General features: G+C 47.1%; 1 protein-coding gene across 1 annotated transcript in view; it reads left to right on the top strand.

Annotated features, from left to right (window-relative positions):
• Nucleotides 1–4,344: 4,344 nt before the first annotated feature.
• Nucleotides 4,345–21,146, top strand: part of LOC309384743 (hyaluronidase-4-like) — a 47,928-nt gene continuing 31,126 nt past the window's right edge. The window contains exon 1 of the mRNA XM_081938486.1: nt 4,345–4,451. Within this exon, the coding sequence (XP_081794612.1) occupies nt 4,417–4,451 (35 nt within the window). The 5' untranslated portion in view covers nt 4,345–4,416. The remainder of the gene's footprint in view (nt 4,452–21,146) is intronic.

Below are 21,146 nucleotides of genomic sequence, written 5' to 3'. Positions count from 1 at the left end.
TATTTACAACAGTTGCAGCATCCCGGGGGTCTTGCGATTGCCATTTGGGACCTTTCCAGCTGGCTTCTAACAAGCAAGGTCAACTAGGGAAGCCGAATTCACTTAATGGCCGCATGATTCATTTAACAACTGCCTTGCTTAGCAATGAAAATTCTGTTCCCAAATTGGGATTGTAAATTGAGGAGTGCCTGCAATGTGTTGGATACATAAGAAACCACCGGTTACATTCCTACAGTGTGTTGCCTAGAACAGGTGTCTCCAACTTTGGCAACTTGTGGACATCAACTCCCAGAGTTCCCTGGCTGAGGAATTCTGGGAGTTGAAGTTGTCAAGGTTGGAGACTAGAATCTTTTTAGCTCCAATGCATTCTGCAAACCAGGGGTGTGCTGCTGGGAGTTTGCACGGGTTCGGGCAATCCTCTAGCTAGGATTCTGCCCAGTTCAGCGAACCCCCAAATGCCATCCCTGACTGGCCATGCCCACCCTGCCCCTCCCATCCTGCCCCATCGATCCCAGGTGTCTCCACGCGGCCTGTTCATCATGCCAGGTAAGTGCGAGGCCCGCACGGAGGCTCGGGGAGGGGGGAAAAAGACCTACCGGAGGTACCGGAAGTCCAGAAACGATTCCAGCCTCCCGAGAGTCTCCAGAGCCTGGGGGGAAATTGTTTTCGCCCTCCCAGAGGCTCGAGGAAAGCCTTTGGAGCCTGGAGAAGGCAAAAAACACCCCCCCTACTGTGGTGCAGGAGGCCAACTAGGCCACACCCATCCAGCAATGGCACAGCAAACCTGTTGCTGCAATTTTTGAAGCCCACCCCTGCTACAATCCTAGAAATCTGATCGTTCTGAGTCCAAAGAGGGGACATTTTAGCCTCAATATACATTGGGCCAATCTTCCTCTGGTCAGACTGTATTGTGTGGATACAGATATCATTTCTGTAGTATTGGACTGCGCTGCCTAATCAATTCTATCAAGGAAATGAGATTGAGAGGAAGAGCAGCTGAAAATACAAGTGATTACATTACAAAATCCACTGGCAGTCATTGCAATTCAAGTGCTGATTGGCAAACAGCCCACAAAGTATGGCTGCTCTCCCTTGTTGTACCTTAGCAGGAGGTCTATTGAGATTCTCAGTCATCTAGGTCATGGTTGTCCCAAAGGTGTTTTTTCAAGATGGAACTGGGCTTTCTGGTTTTTCTTTGAAGACTTTTCGCTTCTCATCCAAGAAGTTTCTTCAGCTCTTAGCAGTAGGTATACCCAAGGCAAGGCTTGTATGAATGCATGGAGTTCTCGGCCAATCAAGGCTATTAATCAATGTAAGAGGAAGGGCTATTGATGCAACAAAGTCTTATCAATATTCACCATGCCAACAAGGACTTCTGGAGTACTGAAGATACTAAGAAGCAATTCAGGAAGTGATCAGGGACTCTGTATTCATCCCCAAGGCAATCAGACTCATTGTCTGGGTAAATTTGCCACATTGCTCATCTAATGGCACCTTCTGGGCTAGTTATGAGAAAAGTTAACAATGAACAAAAGAAAGTTTAAGAAAATTAACTTTGTTTACTGGTCTCATCAAATGTTTATTCAGAGTAATGAATTTATTTTTTTTAAATCCCATTAGCAGAACAGTTGCAGTTAATATTATAGTGGAATGTTCAATTTGTTTCCCCCCCCCCCCCCAACCTATTCCAATATTTTAGTCAGCAGATGGCAGTGAAGGGTTATCACTGAAAATAGCAAACTTGGGTCAGAGTAGTTGAGAGAATCTAAACTCACAAACGAAGGCGAATTGTCCCAAGACAATGTTGCAGGATCCAGTTTGGGTGGGTCACCAGGACCAGAGGTTTAGTTTTCTGACCTTTTGGAGTCTGGAATAGATAGGATCAGATCCTGCAGAATCTAAACTGCCCGTCCCTATTGATTAAGTGGAAAAACTTCATGGAATCTCACCAATGGCTCTTTCCAGAATGCCTATCAGTACAGGACAATTGTTAGAAAGACTATACGCCTTGGGGACTAACCTCACAAGTGATAAAAAAGCTAGGAGTGGTGCAAAGAGCTACGGAAAGATACATGCTTGGCATTACAAGACAATATAGAAAGACCTGCACATGGATTAGAGAACAAAAGTATACAATATCATCAAGAGAGGAAAAAGACTGAAATGGAAATGGGCTGGTCACATAGCAAGAAGAACTGATGGCAGGTGGACCAAGGCAGTCATAGAATGGATCCCACTTGATAAAAAGTGTCCACCAAAGAGACCTAAAAGAAAATGGATCAATAATATCAGCAAGTATTGGGGCCCAATTGGCAAAAGAAAGCTCAGGACCATGTAATTTGGAAACATATCTAAATGCCCTTCATCCTGCTGTGGATACACAATGGGTAAATGATGATGATTATTGATGTAGATAGTGGCTAACTGCTGCTAATTTGAAAGGAAGGAAGGAGGGAGGGAGGGAGGGAAGGAAAGACGGACTTTATTACAAGTCATAGGCCCCTTAAGCACATCAAAACAACAATGAAATGCAATACAAAGAAGTAAGAACAAAACAGCACAACTTAACCAAATCAGCAACACATGAATATCTACCAGTTACAAATGCAGACGTAACAACAGCTTGTCTTGTTTTACTATTTTTCATTCTGAAATCTAATCTTGGTAGTTTGAGTTTTATAGTCAATATTAAGATCAGATAGACTCCAAACAACAGATTGAAACAAAAGCAAAACAGCCATTAAACTTGCTGAGAGTTTCATTCCTTTCCTTTTTAAAGCAAATGAATAGAAACTGGCTGTTATACCAATGGCTAATCCCATCTTCATTCCCTTTAAAGCATCCTGCTCTGGTGATCAGCTTCTTATGCATAACAAGGCATTTGGGGAGAACTACAACAATCTTTTCCACTTCACTGATGGTCAGTTCCTGTCATTTGTCATCCAACATGAGACCACAGGACTGGAAAAATTGGATTGTTTCTACAGATTAGGCAAGTCTGAGCTAGAATGTTACAAGCTTTGCTATTGAAATGTCACATGATGTTAGTTTCTCTGCTCGAAAATATGCTATTTCTAATATATGCAAGGTTTCAAAATGTCCGAGAACACACCTAAAGATAAAATGGCTTGGTTTGTCCACCCCACCAAGATTAAATTGCTTATTTTCTGAATCTACGTAAAACAATGAATCATAAACTGAACAAACAGTCTGAGTTGGCCCAATACAGCAGTAGGGGAGGTGGAAGGTGGAAATCAAGTTTCAAATTAACCAAATGTTGGTGTATTGTACTAATTACCTACTAGGGTTTTAACTGGGACCTAAGCTTGTTGTGCAAAGAAGCCCAAAATCTTTTGAAGGTTTCACTGAGAGATCTTGTGCCTTCTTTACTAACTGAAGCTTTTGATAATCAGCCACAATAATAATGCCATGTGTCAGCTACTCATTTATATGATAAAAAAAATGTAAAGGACTTAATAATATATTTACCCAACTTCTAGATTGATGAACTAACCCTCCCAGCCATCCTGTCTTCTGACACAGAGGGAGGCAGGAAATGGTAGCCCAACAACCCATGGAAAGTAATGGGGTTCCCCATAAGAGAAAGTAAACAAGCAAGGGCAACAAGGGAAAGGAAAGGGGTTGAGGAGAGAAAGGAAGAAAGAAAGGGTAAAGCAGAGAAAGTAAGGGTGGGGAATTAAGAGTAGGAGAGAGGGTAAGAAAGAGGAGAAGAGGAGAGGGGAAGAAGAAAGGAGGAAGGAGAGGAGGAAAGAAGAAGGCAGAGAAAGGAGGTTGAGAAGATGGAAGGAATAAGGTTGTTGCAAAATAAGATGGAGGCACAGGGTGGTAAGAAAGTGACCCAAACTGTATTATACATGTGTGTAAAAATAATTATAGAGACTAAGGATGAATAGACAATTATTAAATAGCAATGATAAGAATGTATATTTGTGAATGAACTTGAAAGGGAAAAAAAACTTTTTATATATAAAAAAAGAAAGTAACGGGGTTCACACGCGTCTTATTCATGAGCTCTGAAAACTCTCCGGAGGTGAACCTCTTGGGGAGTTTGGAAAACTGCTCCCAAAAGAGAAGCCCTGGCTGGAAGGCGGTGCGGTGGGTTTCTCGTCTCCCTCTTTGCCCCCCTCCCCAATCCCTCCCCTGCTTCGATGCGCGAGTCCTGGGACATCGCCGGGCTGCCACAGTATCTGCATCCCTCGATGCCTCATTCCCTGCTACTTCAGAGCTGAATCAGCGAGGGCGTCATTGAGGGAGGTTTCGGGGCCAGGTGGGTCGGGGCGATGGGGCGTGGCCTGCAACGGCAGGGCGTGGCCAGCAGGTGAAGGGGTGGCGGAAGGTAAGTAGCCTCGGCATGCCTGGGTTGCCTTTGGCAAGCAGAGCGGTGGTGCGAGCGGAATGTCGGCATCAGGAGGGATGAACGGGCGGCAAAGGTAACTCGGCTATCCTGAGGGCGCGCGGGACGGGCGTCTTCTCCTCCTTCCCCGTCTTCTTCCCGTTGGGTCGGGAACTCTCTCGTTCCGGCTGATCAGCCCCGCTTTTCTCCTCCGAAGTGGTCAATGACTTCTTTGTTAGCAGAAATGTTTCCACCGTGCCCTCGTTTATCCCCTTGAGGGTAGCTGGATCTGTTTGCAGGGGGATTTCGGCGCGCAGCCGACTCTTTTACACAGGCTCGCTTTTGTGATGCTAGTTTTTCTGGCGGGCGATCCTCCACTCCTAGGTCGGACTACAGTTCCCATCGTTGCCCTCGGCCAATTCATCTGGTGGGCAGTAAGTAGAGGAAGCCGAGCCATCGCATCCTCCTAAAGAACATAGACCCGGGTTCCCAGTTGGGTTCCCCCCCCCCGAAGGACACCTCCCCTCTCCTCTCTTTTCCTCTATGCATATCCTCCCCCTCCATGTCTATCTAGGCTTGGGTGTGTGCGATTGTATATTGTGTTGGTGGTCAGGTTTTGCTTTTACCCAACTCATGATTCTCACTCCCCCCCCCCTTTCCAAGTGCTTTGCTCTGTGGTTGGGGTTCTTATTCCATCCATCCATCCATCCAAACCCTCTTCCAGCTTTTCCAAGAAGTCATGGCATTCTTGAGCCTGGGCAGTTGTGGAACCAGCTTTGACCGCCTCGGTGAAATGGTGGAGGTGGTGTTTCTGTTGCTTCTGAGGTTTAGCAGAATAAGCATCTTATTGAGGTAGGGAAAGATTAAAAATGGTGACCGATCCAGATTAGACCCTCCAAGATTAAAAATATATGTGAGGTGAATATCTGAATGTGGGCTTGGAGAACCCCTGATGTGGTGGTGAAATTCAATTTTTTAAAATTACTGGTTCTGTGGGCATGGCTTAGTGGCGTGGCAAGGGAAGGATACTGCAAAGTCCCCACTCCTGGGGAAGGATACTGCAAAATCCCCATTCCCTTCCCACTCCTGGGGGAAGGATATTGCAAAATCTCCATTCCCACCCCACTCTAGGGGAAGGATACTGCAAAATCTCAATTCCCTTCCCACTCCTGGGGGAAGGATACTGCAAAATCCCCATTCCCTTCCCACTCTAGGGGAAGGATACTGCAAAATCCCCATTCCCTTCCCACTCCTGGGGGAAGGATACTGCAAAATCCACATTCCCTTCCCACTCTAGGGGAAGGATACTGCAAAATCTCAATTCCCTTCCCACTCCTGGGGGAAGGATACTGCAAAATCCCCATTCCCTTCCCACTCCTGGGGGAAGGATACTGCAAAATCCCCATTCCCTTCCCACTCCTGGGGGAAGGATACTGCAAAATCCCCATTCCCTTCCCACTCTAGGGGAAGGATACTGCAAAATCTCAATTCCCTTCCCACTCCTGGGGGAAGGATATTGCAAAATCTCCATTCCACCCCACTCTGGGGCCAGCCAGAGGTGGTACTTGCGGGTTCTCTGAACTACTCAAAATTTCTGCTACCAGTTCTCCAGAACCTGTCAGAACCTGCTGAATTTCACCCCTGCCCTGATGATGTTTGGAAAAAAAAGAAGAGATGATTGGGTGCTGCAATGAATATCCCCGGCCTCTTTGGGTTTTTCAACTGCTGTTACTAAGCCTCCTCCCTGTCTTTTGTCTTTTGAGGGCTCTCTAGCTTTGAACTTCTCCAAGTCCAGGGTGTGTAACATTCCAGCTTTTCATCTTCCATGAAGTTCTTGTGAAGACACCTTAAGTGCAGGAGAGTCAGAGAAAAAGATGGAAGTTTGCCCAAAGGGAGAGGGATTGACTGAATGGCGATGAAGCACCACTGCAAACACAAAGAAGGCAAAAGGGAATCCCATGTGCTGCATATTTCCAAAAGAAGTTGGTAGATTGGTGGTGTGAAAAACTAAGAGATAGCCTTCCATGTGGCCAATCAGCTCACCATTCTGTGCACAGTATTTCCACCCCATATCTCCTGAACATGAAGGGTTTCCTTTCCTGTAATTATTGGTGATGGTTTCCCTCTTGCTTAAGCCAACTCAATCCAGTCTGTTGGCTTACAACCTCGATGATTCCTACCCAACTTGAAAAGGAGAGTTTGGGTTGGGAATGGTGACAATTATTATAACACATGTGGAGGACATCTGGTTTGAGAAAGCTGCCCTGAAACTGTTCTACAATACAGTACCTGGGCTATTAGATCATGTGTTTGTTTGTTTTTAAATTAACTAATGATGCTATGTGGATGACGCATGGCCCCACTGAAATATACTGGTAATTACCAGATATTTGTAATATACCCTTGTTTGCTAAAAACAATTGGCCACAATGATGCTGTGAAGTATAATGTCTTTAGACAATGTCTTTTTCCCCTGTTTTTCTCTTGCTTAAGCCCTGCCCTTGTTCAGAAGCCCTTTGTTAAAACATTACAAATGTATGTGGGAATATTACCATGCAATAAGTGAATAGTCAGACAAAGAAGGGAAGCTAGTTCAACGTTACTTACCTTTTGGTAAAACTCAGGCATATAGTATATTGATCTGGTCACAGAATGTTTATTGTGGTACAAACACAAAATGGACTTTTTGTAAAAGGGCTGAAGAAATTGAGTGTAACTTGATTTTAATGTGCTCTGAGAGTCATCATTTGAATAGTTCTTTCTCCAGATGTGTCAAAGTAGTTGGCTCCTTATAGTGGGGGACAAGGTAGTGGTTTTCATGTACAGCAGCAGCTGTAGTTTCCTCCACTGGTGGCTCAGTATTATTTCCACACAAGTGATGGGATTGCATCCTCACAGTTAGCAGAAAGATTGGGCGTGTGTTTAATAATACACCAGTTAGCAAAAGGATTGAGTAAATGTTTAATAACAATTGTTTAGCTTGGAGATCATAGGAACTGTGTACCCCACAACTCTGTCCACCTACTTTGCTGTTGCTACTCTAATCCACATGTGTTGCCTGAAGCAATGGCTACCCTAGGGCCACCCTGAAATATGTGATGGCTTTGTTATTGGATTCGGAGTGGAAATGATTGGCAGGTCATTGATTAACTTTGTCACTTTGCTTTAATATTATGTTACTCAAATTTATCTGCATGCAACACTAGGAAACAAAATCACATCGAATATGACTAGCAGATTGTTTCAGCTAACTTCCAAGTGCTATTCCTGGGAGTACAAAGGTCTTGATCTAAAAGAGATGGACTGAGGATGCTGGTTGTGGATTACAACATATGCTGAACTTGCTCAAACAATAGTTCTATGCTGGACTTGTTCAGACAACAGGAGCTCCCTCCCACTGTCACATCTTGATCCCTAAAGCAAGACGTGGTGACAGGGGTGGGAGTTCCTGTCGTAGGTAAATATGTTTTCTGAATTCTGCCTAGGGAGAATCAACTTTTGTTTTCAGCATAAGCAGACAACACACTGTCACTTTGGAAAGTGGCTACTGATTGTTCAAATTCTGTTTTTGGATCTGTTGACTCTTCTTCCATAACTCCGTGTCTCCTTTCACTATTATTTTGTTGTATTTTGTGAAGGGTGCAGTAGTTATGAGTGTATCTTGGACTGAATAGATCCATTTGGTTCAGCACTGTCTACTGAAACTGATGGCAGCTCTAGAGCACAGGTGTCAAACTCGATTGCATCCCGTGGTGACTTTTTTGCCTTTGCGGATCCAGGGTTGGCATGGCCTGCGTGTGACGCATTCGGCCCGTGGGCCACCACTTTGACAGGCTTGCTCTAGAGAGAATGGCCTTCCCTAGAATCACTGTCTACTACAGCTAGGCCAATGTGTAAAGTGTTGAAAGGGATTCTGGAGTAAAAGGCAAGACATTTAAAGGGACCTGCTACAAAGATCCCTACCTTGAGCCCAAAGGTTGCCGACTGAAACTTGCTATTATGTAGACCCAACAACATCACGTTCAAAAAGCGTCCAGAATTGCAATTAATCAGAACAGAGCTGGAAGAAACCTTGGAGGTCCTCTAGCCCAACCCCCTGCTCAAGCAGGAGACCCTACACCATTTTAGGCAAGCGATTGTCCAGTCTCTTCTTAAAAGCCTGGAGTGATGAAGCACCCACAAAGCAAGCTGTTCAACTGGTTAATTGTTCTCACTGTTAGGAAGTTTCTCCTTAGTTCTAGGTTGGATCTTTTCTTGATTAGATTCCATCCTTCTTGTCTGATCTTCGGGTGCTTTGGAGAATAGTTTGACCCTCTCTTCTTTGTGGCAGCCCCTCAAATACTGGAATACTGCTATTATGCCAATCCTAGTCCCTATTTTCTCCAGGCTCCCCATGCCTAGTTCCTGCAACCATTCTTCATATGTTTTAGTCTGCAGGCCTTTAATTATCTTAGTTGCTCTTTGTTGAGACTTTTTCCAAAGTCTCAACATCTTTTTTGTAATGTTGTGACCCAAACTGGATGTGGTATTCCACATGTAGTTACAAGGTTTTATGAAGTGGTACTGATACTTCTAGTGAATCCAGTAGGATTTAAGAGGATAAGCTGCTCTTATGGAACAGATCCTGGCTCAATTAATCCAGCAGTCTATTCTCACAGTGGCCAATCAACCTTAGAAGGAAGACCACTAATCTCCCAGCCTATGACCTCAGAGATAATTACACTGTCTTCAGGGCTGATAGTCATTGATCCCCATGACTCCCAGGAATTGTTCCATTGTTATTATTATTGACAGTGACATTGATTGTGTTTGTATAGCATGCTAAGCCGGTATATTGTTTCAAGTAAAGCTTGAATCAGCCTGGAATGAGCAGGAAACACCTTAACCACTCCCTTCCCTCCTGCAAGTTGCACTGAATCTCAATTTTCCCATGTCCTTGAGATTTGAAAAACTTGGACTTTCTCTTCCAGACTCCTCCAAGGCTAAGAGCAATTGCTGAAAAATTGTGTCAAGTTTATATCAGCCTGACAGCCGCTCATCCTCTTCGAAATGCATGAGATCATGCAGATGTCAAAAGGTAATGCTAATTCAGAAGTGCAATGGTAAAAGCAGGCTCAACTGGATTGGCTTACTTCTGCTTTTGTAAAGTAACTTCTCCTGTTAGTAAGGTAAAGGTGAAGCACCCTAGGGGGAATCCTGTTTCTGGGATCTATATGGATACCAACATGTTTCTTGACAACAGTTCAGAAGTGTTTTGCCATAGGCTTTTTCCAAGATGTTTTTCAACCTTCCAGCCAAACTAACAGCCCTGGTGTTCCTAATTGCCCACCCAACTCTTCACTAGTTTTATTTTAAAGATATACTCTGGTAGGAATACTTCTGTTCTGGTGGAATTTCACACCTAATTTCAATTATATCTACTTTCCCCTTGAAAGATGGCAGAGAGTTTGATCCCCCTCCTATTGCTCATTAAAGTAATATCCCTCCACCCCTAAAGTGGCAGAAAGCTATACAAGTATATTATTGAGTGGTCCTTATCTTTACTCCATTGCATCTCTTCTGGTGTTTGTTCTGATTTTGGGATACAGGGTGTGCTAACAAAGCCACTGGATAGACTCTCAAGTCTTGCTGCCTTCCCCTTTCTGAATATAATCATCAGAGGGGAAACTATTCACCAATCACAGCAGAACTGTGATGGGTGGATAATTTGGCAAATGGGTAGACTTGTTCAATGTGCTTCCACATAGGAATGGAGTTTGGCAGGAGGGTTGATCCCAACAGAAGAGAATATCTGTAGTTCAGGGTTGAATTGTTGAGTCCTTGATGCTCTCCAAGCTCAGTTGTTTGCCTGCAGATCAATGGTGGGATTCAACATTTTTTTACTACCGGTTCTGTGGGTGTGGTTGGTGGGCATGGCAGGGAAAGGATACTGTAAAATCCTCATTCCCTCCCCACTCCAGGGAAAGGTTACTGCAAAAGCCCCATTTCCTCCTGATCAGCTGGGACTCGGGAGGAAGGGAACAGATGGGGGCGGGGCCAATCAGAAGTGGTATTTACCAGTTCTCCGAACTACTCAAAATTTCTGCTACCAGATCTCCAGAACTGGTCAGAACCTGCTGAGTACCACCTCTTCTGCAGGTGTTTCATTTCCTAAGTATGTAACATCATCAGTGCCCCCATGTAGACTGAAACACATGTTCCAAGCCAATTCTTCCCAATCTACTGAGTAGCAGGCTGGAGGAGTCTCACATAAAGCAGGAGAACTGACTTTGTCAGTTTACGACATCAAACAGCAGAAGCTACTGGGTAATGATCCATGGGTTCAGGTAGTAAAGTAGCACACTGAAGGATAGTCCAGTTTTAAGAGCTAGACTCTCCTACTTTCCAAGACACAATGTTTGGAGAGGGGGAGAGAGAGAGGGCATAGTTGGCTCCAGCCTGCAGTGACCAATAGGTGGTGGTTGATTACCGTATTTTTCAGAGTATAAGATGCACCTTTCCCCCCCCCCCCCAAAAAAGAGGATGAAAATCTGGTTGCGTCTTATACATTGAATACAGCAGGTTTGGCCTCCCAAAACCCCGCCCCCTTTGCAAAAATGGACGTGCAGAGGGTTTGCAAAGTGCTCCTGGAGGCTGGAGAGGGCAAAAATGAGTGAAAAACGGGCTGTATTTTGCTCATTTTTGCCCCCCCCCCAGCTCCCAGGAGCACTTTGCAGGCCTCTCAAACTCTCTGCATGCCCCGTTTTTCACAAAAAACGAGGCCTGCAGAGGGCAAAAACTTTTTTTTTAATTTACTTCTTCAAAATCTTGGTGCATCTCATACTCCAATGAGTCTTACAGTCCAAAAAATACTGTACATCTTCTGTAATTTACCTTTGTGGTAATTGGTGCAAAATGTCATAGATTTATATCATTGTAGATGTACAGTAATTGAGAGGGACGCAGTGGCTCAGTGGCTAATATGCTAAGCTTGTTGATCAGAAAGGTTGGCAGTTCATCAGTTTGAATCCCTAGCACTGTGTAATGGGGTGAGTGTCCCAGCTTCTGCAGTTCAAAAAGATGTAAAAAAATGCAAGTAGAAAAATAGGGACCACCTTTGGTAGGAAAGTAACAGTGTTCCATGAACCTTTGATATTTAGTCATGCTGACCACATGACCACAGAGACGTCTTCAGACAGCGCTGGCTCTTTGGCTTTGAAACGGAGATGAGCACCGCACCCTAAAGTCGGGACCAACTGGCATATATGTGCAAGGGGAACCTTTAGATGTAATTGAGTGCTGTTGGTTTAAAGGGTAATACATACCTTTAAATACTGGGGCAACTAAGGAAGATTTTGGATTGACTCAATTTGAGAAGAGTTCAATATAAGATGGATAGCTATGTAAATGTATGTAAAGCTATATAACAAACAAACAGCAGAAACAAAATCAACCAACCAACCAAAAACATGGCATGCATGTCCCATGGTTACATGCAAGCCTGGGAAGAAGACTTGTTCCTTTTCATCTTTGACCACTCCCACTTCTATCCCTGTTACACAAAAGTACATATACCTTTTATACAGGGCTGGGATAAATATGTTTTTTTTTTAAAAAAAAGATTTTCAGTGTCATATTTAGGTTGAGTCTTAAGTAATCTTCAGTATCAGAGTTCAAAAATTCACAGTCATTTTTAAAAATAACATCATACTTTAATGGTTTTCCAAAGTCAAGTCAAAGTAAGCAATTTTAATCTGAATAAGAGCAGGCTTAAATTCTGGATATTACAATTTGTATAGTGGCTTAAGGAGAGAAACCTCAAATTGCTGTAACTGTTCTTTTAGTGAGTAATAGAGCAACAGGTTTTTTTTCCCTTCAAAACTGGCTTTCCTCAAGCTACAAAAGAATTTTCAACCTGAATGGCAGATGTTGGGATTCATGTAAACAACTTTATGGGTTCTTGTTGAAAAAAAAATCTATGCAATTCTATGGAATTAGTTAAACACCTATTAGAACCAGTCGGATGTTGAAGTCAACTAAGTAAGTTAACAGGCAAGCTGCTCAGAGTCACTTTGAACCACCAGAGGGGTGATAACTTTGAAAGAAAGAAATTTTTACCTATTATCTTTCCCTCTTTCCCTCCCTCCTGCCACCCATCTCATACTGGGCTTCTTCTTTACTCCATCATTTACATACATACCGGAGGTGGTATTCAGCAGGTTCTGACCAGTTCTGGAAAACCGATAGCAGAAATTTTTAATAGTTCGGAGAACCGGTCAATACCACCTCTGACTGGCCCCACCTCCATCTATTCTCTGCCTCCCGAGTCCCAGCTGATCGGGAGGGAATGGGGATTTTGCAGTATCCTTCCCCTGCCATGCATACCAAGCCATGCCACACCCACAGAACTGGTAGTAAAATAATTTGAATCCCACCACTGATACCTACCCTCCAATGTAGCCCCAGGCCAAGAAGTTTTCAGCTCTTCTGGAAGGCTAGGAGTGTGGGACCAGACCTCTTCTCCAACAGGATAATATTTCAGATTCTCCTAGGCGCTGCTTGGAGTGTCCAAGCACGGGTTAACATCAGCTTGCTGCCCAAGGACTGAGTTCGAATTCTTGTAGCTCCGCCTCTTGCTCCCCTCAGAGGCTCAGTTTTAAAAACTCAGTCGCCCTACAGGACGCAATTTGGGGAGATCCAGTCCTTGAGCAGCAGACTGGACCCTCTGGTTAGTGTAGTTGCTCCCTTTAAGTAAAAATTGTAAGTTTAGTTAGCTCCTAGATAGAGGTTTGTTATTTTTTTAGTATTTTCTTGCATTTTCTTGTATTTTCGACTGTTTGCCGTTTGAATTTTGCGCGCGAGCCAGGCTGCCTGGAGCGTGACTCACTTCTCGCAGCGACGAGAGCGATCGCACTGGAGGGGATTCGTTTGGCGGCTGCCAACGAACATCTGGGGAGCAGGTAGGAGGCTAGGACCCCAAAGGACAGCATTAGCCTTTTCCCCCGGTGCCGCTCCAGGCGTGAAAACGCGAACGGCGGCCATTTTTATTTGAAAATTTTGGCGCGCTTTTTTCTGCCGGGGCTTTTAGCCTCATCGCGTTGCCTGCGCTCTCTGCAGATCGCCGCAGTAGGGGTTGAAGAGGACCATCGCAGGGTCTCCTGACTGGGTCTCTTCCCTCCAGACCTACAAAGCGGCCGCAGGGTTTTTTTGGTCATCTAGACCATTCACCCTTGCCTTCTTCAGCGCGGATCTGCTGGCTTCCAGCCTCATCTCAGCCGGAGCCATTTTCCAGCCACCACTTGCCTGCAGCACGAGGTTCCCAGCGATGCAAGCCTCAGATTCTCCAGCACCTCAGCCATCGGGAAGGATTCCCAACGCTATGGAGAAGCAAGTGGATCAGCAGGCTGGCCCACCAGCAGCTAAACGCAGCAGGACCAACCCTGCTGCTAAAGGTGAAGGGGTGGGATGCCCAGCTAAGGGGAAGGCTCCTAAAGCCAAGCAGCCTTCTAAGGCTGAGGAGAGACTAGATGCTAGGAGGCAGAGGGCCCTGGAGAAACAGTTCCAGAAGGCCTTATCTGCCCAGCAGGCCCTTCCCCCAGCTCCTACTCCTGGGGAGGAAGGGATTCCTGTTCCATCTACCTCCAGGCAAGGGATTCCTCCCTCCCTTCCAGGGGAAAGGGAGGAATTTGATTTTCCCCCTAATCCTTCCAGGGCCTCTATGGGTTCCCCAGGCCATTCCCTGGCAGCAGATTCCCTTGATGAGGCAGACTCCCTGGCAGAGGAGGACTCCTTCATCTATTCAGTAACTGGGCCAGATACTCCTCAGGCCCACGATCTTCCTTTGCCCAAAAGCATGCAGGAGGTGATGGCAGAGGCCATATCTCGGGGTATCACTGATGGGATGATGCAGCTGGCATCTAAGCTTCCCTTTGCCTCTGCTAATCCCAGTAAGGGAAAACCAGCTAGGGCACAGGGACCTCCAGCTAGGGAGGCCTCACCTGCCCCCTCGGGCATCAGTGAGGTTTCTGATTCAGAGGAGGTGGAGCGTGATGCTCCAGACCTCTCTGAGGATGAAAATCCCACACCAGAACCCCCCCCCCCTCTGGATCTTTTCAACTCTTCCATGTTTCGGGCTATCCTGACTAAGGCCCGGGCTGCAGGACCCCAGATGGGCCTTCCAGCCCCTAGGCCCAAACCTGCCTCGGATCAGGCATCCATGGAGACCATCGGTCCCCAGGACCCAGGGGCAGGGCTTTTCAACGAGGTTTCCCCCCCCTAGACTTGGTTCCAGCCCCTCAGCTGTTCCTCGACATTATCCAACGCCAATGGACCCAGCCTGGTTCCTTGGCAAACCCCAGTGGGAACGACAAGAGGTTATATACCATGGAAGAGCCTCTGGAGAAGCTCCTAAAGCTTCCCCAGATTGATGACCCCATTATGTCCCTTACCTCCAATTCGGCTCTACCTGCTGAATTACTGGAGGGGCTTAAGGCAGAGGACAAAAGGGCTGAAGCGTCTTCTATCAAGATGCATATGGCCACTGCTTGGGCCATGAGAGCATCTTCTGCCTCTTCCTACTTCGGAAGGGCAGCTCTCTTCTGGCTCCGCAAACTATTGTCCGGCCTACCGGCTGGGGACACTAAAATGAGACAGAACGTGAATAAGATCATAGCAGCCATAGAATACTCTGCTGATGCCTCACTTAGTGCCACCAAGTTTTCCTCCAGGGCATTAGCCGCCAATGTGACCTCACGTCGCCTACTGTGGCTCTGCCACTGGCAGGCAGATGTCAAGGCAAAGTGGAAGCTGGCTTCCGCCCCCTTTAAGGGTGGGAAACTTTTTGGGGAGGCTTTGGATTCCTTTCTGATTGAATCCAAGGATAAACGCAAGGTACTCCCAGCCATGACCAAGAAACCTGAACGCAAGGGCCAGCCCTTTCGTAGGGGTTCCTTTCGGAGTTCCGAGCCTTCCACCTCTTCAGGTGGTTCCGGCCGTCCCTTTGCCCAGTCACAGGAACGTTTCCAGGACAGACCTTTCTACAGGGATAGAAATAGACAACAGGGCTACCGTAAACCTTCCCGAGGGGGGTTCTCCAACCGCCCCTTCCGGAAATCCAAGTGACAGTCATAGGGACCCTCCCATAGGCGGCCGTCTCCAACTCTATGCCACCCAGTGGGAGGAGACCACGACGGACGTGTGGATCCTCAACACGATCCGTCACGGCCTGACCCTGGACTTCCTTTCCCCCCCTCCAAGATCCCGGGTTCGCTGCCCCACTCCCAGGTCTCCTCACAAGCTCCAACTAATGAGGGCGGAGATAGACCACCTCTTAGAGATAGCGGCCATAGAAAGGGTACCCGAAGGTCAGGAGGGCACAGGCTTCTATTCCATCCTGTTCCTAGTCCCCAAGCCATCGGGAGGGGTGCGGGCAATATTGGACCTCAAGCAACTCAACAAGCATCTAGAATACAAACGCTTCAAGATGCAGTCCCTGCAGACCATCCTGGGTTGCATCAGACAGGGAGACCTCTTGACTTCGATAGACCTGAAGGAGGCGTACCTGCACGTTCCGATTCACCCGGCGCATCGCAGGTTCCTGAGGTTCCAGTTTGCCAACCAGCATTTTCAGTACAGAGCCCTTCCCTTCGGACTCTCGTCAGCCCCACGCACTTTTACCAAACTGCTGGCCGCCATCGCAGCCCACCTACGCTCAATTGCAGTGAGGCTGGAGTGTTACTTGGACGACATCCTGATCCACTCGTCATCCAGGGATCAGGCGCAGCAAGACCTCAACACCACCATTCAGGTCTTGCAACAGCACGGCTTCTTGGTCAACCTGGCCAAGAGCCATCTCAACCCGACCCACAGGATCCAGCATCTCGGCACCATCATCGACTCGGAGTCCTGCAAGGTCCCTTTTTGGGAGAGGGGGCGGTTTAGAAATGTGAATAAATAAATAAATAAATAAATAAATAAATAAATAAATAAATAAATAAATAAATAAATAAATAAATAAATAAATAAGGTCTTCCTCACACAAGAGAGAGTGGACAGCATCAGATCCCTCGTGCGGAAGATCCGGTCCACCAGGTCAGCAACGGTAGTTCCCTCTCTCAACTGCTAGGGAAGCTGGTGTCCTGCATTTCGGTGGTCCCGTGGGCACGCCTTCACGCGAGGGACCTCCAGTGGTTCCTGCTGCCCCTCCAGAGACGCATGGCCAGCAACTCCAAGAGGGTGATACGTCTCCCTCCCAAGGTAATTCGTTCCCTCCGGTGGTGGCAGTCGGATGCTCTCCTGAAGGGCTCCTACTTCAAGGAGCCGGAGCGCCTGGTCATCATGACAGATGCCAGCCTCTTCGGGTGGGGGGGCACACCTTCAGAACCAGGTGATCCAGGGCAGATGGTCACCAGCAGAGCTCGCCCACAATATAAACTGGCTAGAGCTCCGGGCTGCCAGACTGGCCCTGCGGCATTTCCTCCAGCTGGTCAGGGACAAGGATGTGCTGGTCCTGACCGACAACATCACCACGAAAGTGTACATCAACCATCAGGGCGGCACACGATCCCTTGCTCTGATGACGGAGGCGGAATCCCTGGGTCGGTGGGCAGAACGACACCTCAGGTCTCTGCGGGCGGACCACATCTTGGGGGAGGACAACGCGACTGCAGACTGGCTCAGCAGATCCACCATCCAGAACGCGGAGTGGCGCCTTCACCCAGAACTTTTTCATCAGCTGTCTCTGCGATTCGGCCTTCCAGTCGTCGACCTCTTCGCGTCTCCGGCCAACGCCCAGCTACCCAGGTACTTCACGAGGTTCCAGTGCCCAGGGGCGGAAGGCACGGACACTCTTCGCTCTCCCTGGCCTCCGGGCCTGCTGTACGCCTTCCCGCCCCTGCCGCTAATTCCACAGGTCATCGGGAAGATCCTGACAGAGGGAGCGGAGATACTGCTGGTGGCTCCTCACTGGCCGAGGAGATCCTGGTTCGCTGACCTGGTCAGTCTCTCAGTGTCTCGTCCCTGGCGCATTCCTCAGGACCGCATATCCCTCAGCCAAGGGGCCATCCATCACCCGGAACCCCAGTGGCTGAAACTTGCCGTGTGGTACTTGAAGGGGAGATCCTGAGGCTCAGCGCATATTCGGATAAGGTGATCCACACCATCCAGGCATCCAAACGTCCATCAACGGTCAGAATTTATGAAGCTACCTGGTCGGCCTTCTCTCGCTGGTGCCTTCAACACCAGATCTCTGCCACTTCTGCCACCGTTCCCCAAGTTCTGGACTTTTTGCAGGATGGTCTTGACAGGGGTCTGGCACCCAACACTCTCAAACGCCAGACTGCCGCCTTGGCCTCCATCCTGTCTACTGAGTCGCACCTGTCCCTCAGCAAACACCCGCAGGTGCGCAACTTCCTCAAAGGAGCCACCAATCTGGCTCCTTCTACCATCCACAGGTATCCTACCTGGGACTTGTCCGTGGTGCTACGTTCTCTGTCCGGGCCACCGTTTGAACCTCTTTGGACAGTTGGACTACGCCACCTGACCCTCAAGACGACATTCCTCATTGCCATCACTTCGGCACGCCGGATCTCTGAACTGGCGGCTTTGTCAGTCAGAGAGGACCTTTGCGTCATCCACTCCGACAGAGTGATATTACGTCTGGACCCGGCATTCGTACCAAAAATCAACAGCGTTTTCCACCGCTCGCAGGAAGTGATCCTCCTGGACTTTTGTCCGCATCCCAAGCACTCCAGGGAACGTGAGTGGCATAAGCTGGACGTCCACCGTGCCCTGCGGATCTACATGAAAAGAACAGCTCCTTTCCGCAAGTCGGAGGCCCTCTTTGTGTCATTTCAACCTGCCACCATGGGCAAGAAGGTCACCTCCGCTACAGTAGGGCGCTGGATAAGGGCGTGTATCCAGCTGGCCTACGAACATCAGGGCAGGCCGGCGCCTCCTCGTATCACTGCACACTCGACAAGAAGTGCTGCTACATCGGCTACATGGGCCACCCAAGCATCCATTGAGGACATCTGCCGGGCTGCTACGTGGTCAGGCCCGTCACCGTTTGTCAAGCACTATAGACTGGACACCTTTGCCTCGGCTGAGGCAGCCTTCGGGAGAAGAATTCTGCAGAGGGTTGTGGCTAGTCCCGCGCCCGTGAACAGTTCTTCCCTCCCTGGGGGATCATAGCTTTGGCATGTCCCGTGCTTGGACACTCCAAGCAGCGCCTAGGAGAATGACCGTTGGCTTACCTGAATGGTCTTTCTCTAGGCGCTGCGGGAGTGTCCAACCCCACCCTATCAGGGGTTGCGGGGTAGTTTTTCATTGGATTGGACTATTGCATTGACAGTTCCTTCGGACACTCCTTCGTTTTTTAAAACTGAGCCTCTGAGGGGAGCAAGAGGCGGAGCTACAAGAATTCGAACTCAGTCCTTGGGCAGCAAGCTGATGTTAACCCGTGCTTGGACACTCCCGCAGTGCCTAGAGAAAGACCATTCAGGTAAACCAACGGTCATTTTGTTTTGGCCGTGGCCATAGCAGAAAAGGGTCTTCTCCTGGATCATGCCAGCGGAAATTCTTTGGCAGATGGGATCTGAAGTGCAGCCTTTCTGCTGGAACAAGTGGGGTAGACTAAGCCGCTCAGGATGAGACAGCTCCTCAGATATCAGAGATAAATTCAAATGATTCAAACAGATTTGCTTTGATAAATAAACATTAAAATTATTATGAAGTTCTACTTGACACACACATGCCGTGTTTGTAGCTGCTGGTATGGTGAAGAATCTCTACACATTTGCATTAACACCCATTTTGATATGAAGTCTGCTATTCAAAGGAATGGAGCACGAAGAAGAAATATTATAGCAGGATGCTGTCAAAATGCAGTCAAAATTAAACCAATTTACTATACTAGAAAGAGAATTATAGCATTTCTGTTGCCTAGGTGGAAATCAACTGTGAATGAATGCAGGGATAACTGGAAGGAAATTAATTAGATCTGAAATCCAGCTGCTTTAGGGCATCATAAAATTGGTAGACCCTACTCTCCATTTCTTTGTAGAGTATTTCACATGTCAGGAATTCACTAATACCTTTTGTGAATTGTGTGGTTCCATATATATCAACGTGCCATGCAGGACAATAAAGATGCCAAAATAGTTTAGAAGAGATTGATGATTGGTGCCCTGTGAGGAATGACCAATTGTACAAATGATTTTAAAGAAAAGAGAACATCGTTGTATCCTATAAACATAATCTTTTAAATCCCAGTGATATGCTGTCAGACTATGATGCAGGCACTTTTGCTAATACAAAATTTAGGACTAAAGGCAAAATTTGCTCTACAGAATCTGCCTTCTTGAATAAAATGGGTTATTTTTTAAAATAACCTATTCCTAATAGAAATGTCAAGAACTAAGAGAGTGTGTATAAGAGAAAGATAGCAATGTGAAGGCAACATTTATATTTATAAAATCTGATTTTCATCTTTATGAAAATATGTGGCAAATCTGGCTGATGTCCCCCACTCCCGGGCCATCACCCCATCAATCTGCAATGGCTTGCTACAGCTGGAAAGGCAAGTTCTAAACCTGTTTTCCTAGAATTCTAACAACAATTACCAGCAATTCAGATTGACTGAATTCAGAATAATTTATTTCTAAGAAAAAGGGCGTTGGTACTTACCTGATACGCCTCTTCTCATAGTGGGGGGAGGAGTATCCAGGATGGGTTGACCTTATCCTCCAGCTGATTGGACTGAGTCAGATAAGCTCTTGGGACACGTCCCTGGCCCACCAGGCTCCGCCCAGTTATCGACTCAGTCCTCAACTGGACGGTTTGCCATCCTGGATCTCCAAGAGCAACTTTAGAAAAAAAGAAGAAAAATCACCAAAGCAGCCGCAATTGAGCTGGAAAGCTCCCAGAGCGGCAGAAAAGATTTGCCAAAAGCCCCCTGGGGGGCGGCAAGCTGCCCAGGCGTCTGAGTGAGACAAGGATCACTCAGGGATCGAATTCTGCCGGGCAAGCTACAGACACAGGGCACAAGCTCTCCAAGGGCAATAGTGGGGGGAGGAGTATCCAGACCCTCCCTGACATGGTTATGTAACATGTGTTTGTTGAATGTTGCCCTGGTATGTTAAGTTATTCTTCAATAAAAGGTTTGAAACCATACTAAAGTCTGGAGTGGATGGCATAACGAGTCGGATAGAGTTCTTCGCCGATAACTGGGCGGAGCCTGGTGGGCCAGGGGCGTGTCCCAAGAGCTTATCTGACTCAGTCCAATCAGCTGGAGGATAAGGTCAACCCATCCTGGATACTCCTCCCCCCCACTATGAGAAGAGGCGTATCAGGTAAGTACCAACGCCCTTTCTCCATAGTGAGGGGGGAGGAGTATCCAGGATGGGATGTACCAAAGCTCACGTGTCCCTAGGGAGGGTCACATACTGAGGGCACTGGCCAACTAAGCCTGGTGGGGGTGTCTGCTGTCCTATGTACCGTCTGTAAGACCCTGCGCCCGAATGAAGCCTCCGCCGAGGCAAAGATGTAAGTACCAAAGACAGGTAAGTACCAACGCCCTTTTTCCTAGAAATAAATTATTCTGAATTCAGTCAATCTGAATTGCTGGTAATTGTTGTTAGAATTATCGGTTGACTTTACTGAATAAGAAAAGGGGGGGGGGTGGTTGAGCTTGGATTGATTTGTGGTGGAAAGTGAAACTTGTTAATTACAACTCTTACTGTTAAGAGGGGAATTGAAGACACTGAAAACCCATGATCTTCTTGCCATTTTCCACATCTAAAGCAGCGTTTCTCAA

The sequence above is a fragment of the Natrix helvetica genome (genome assembly GCF_964273705.1).
Source record: "Natrix helvetica genome assembly, chromosome: 1".
NCBI classification, from domain to species: Eukaryota; Metazoa; Chordata; class Lepidosauria; order Squamata; family Natricidae; genus Natrix; species Natrix helvetica.
This window is presented reverse-complemented; position numbering and strand designations above follow the sequence as displayed.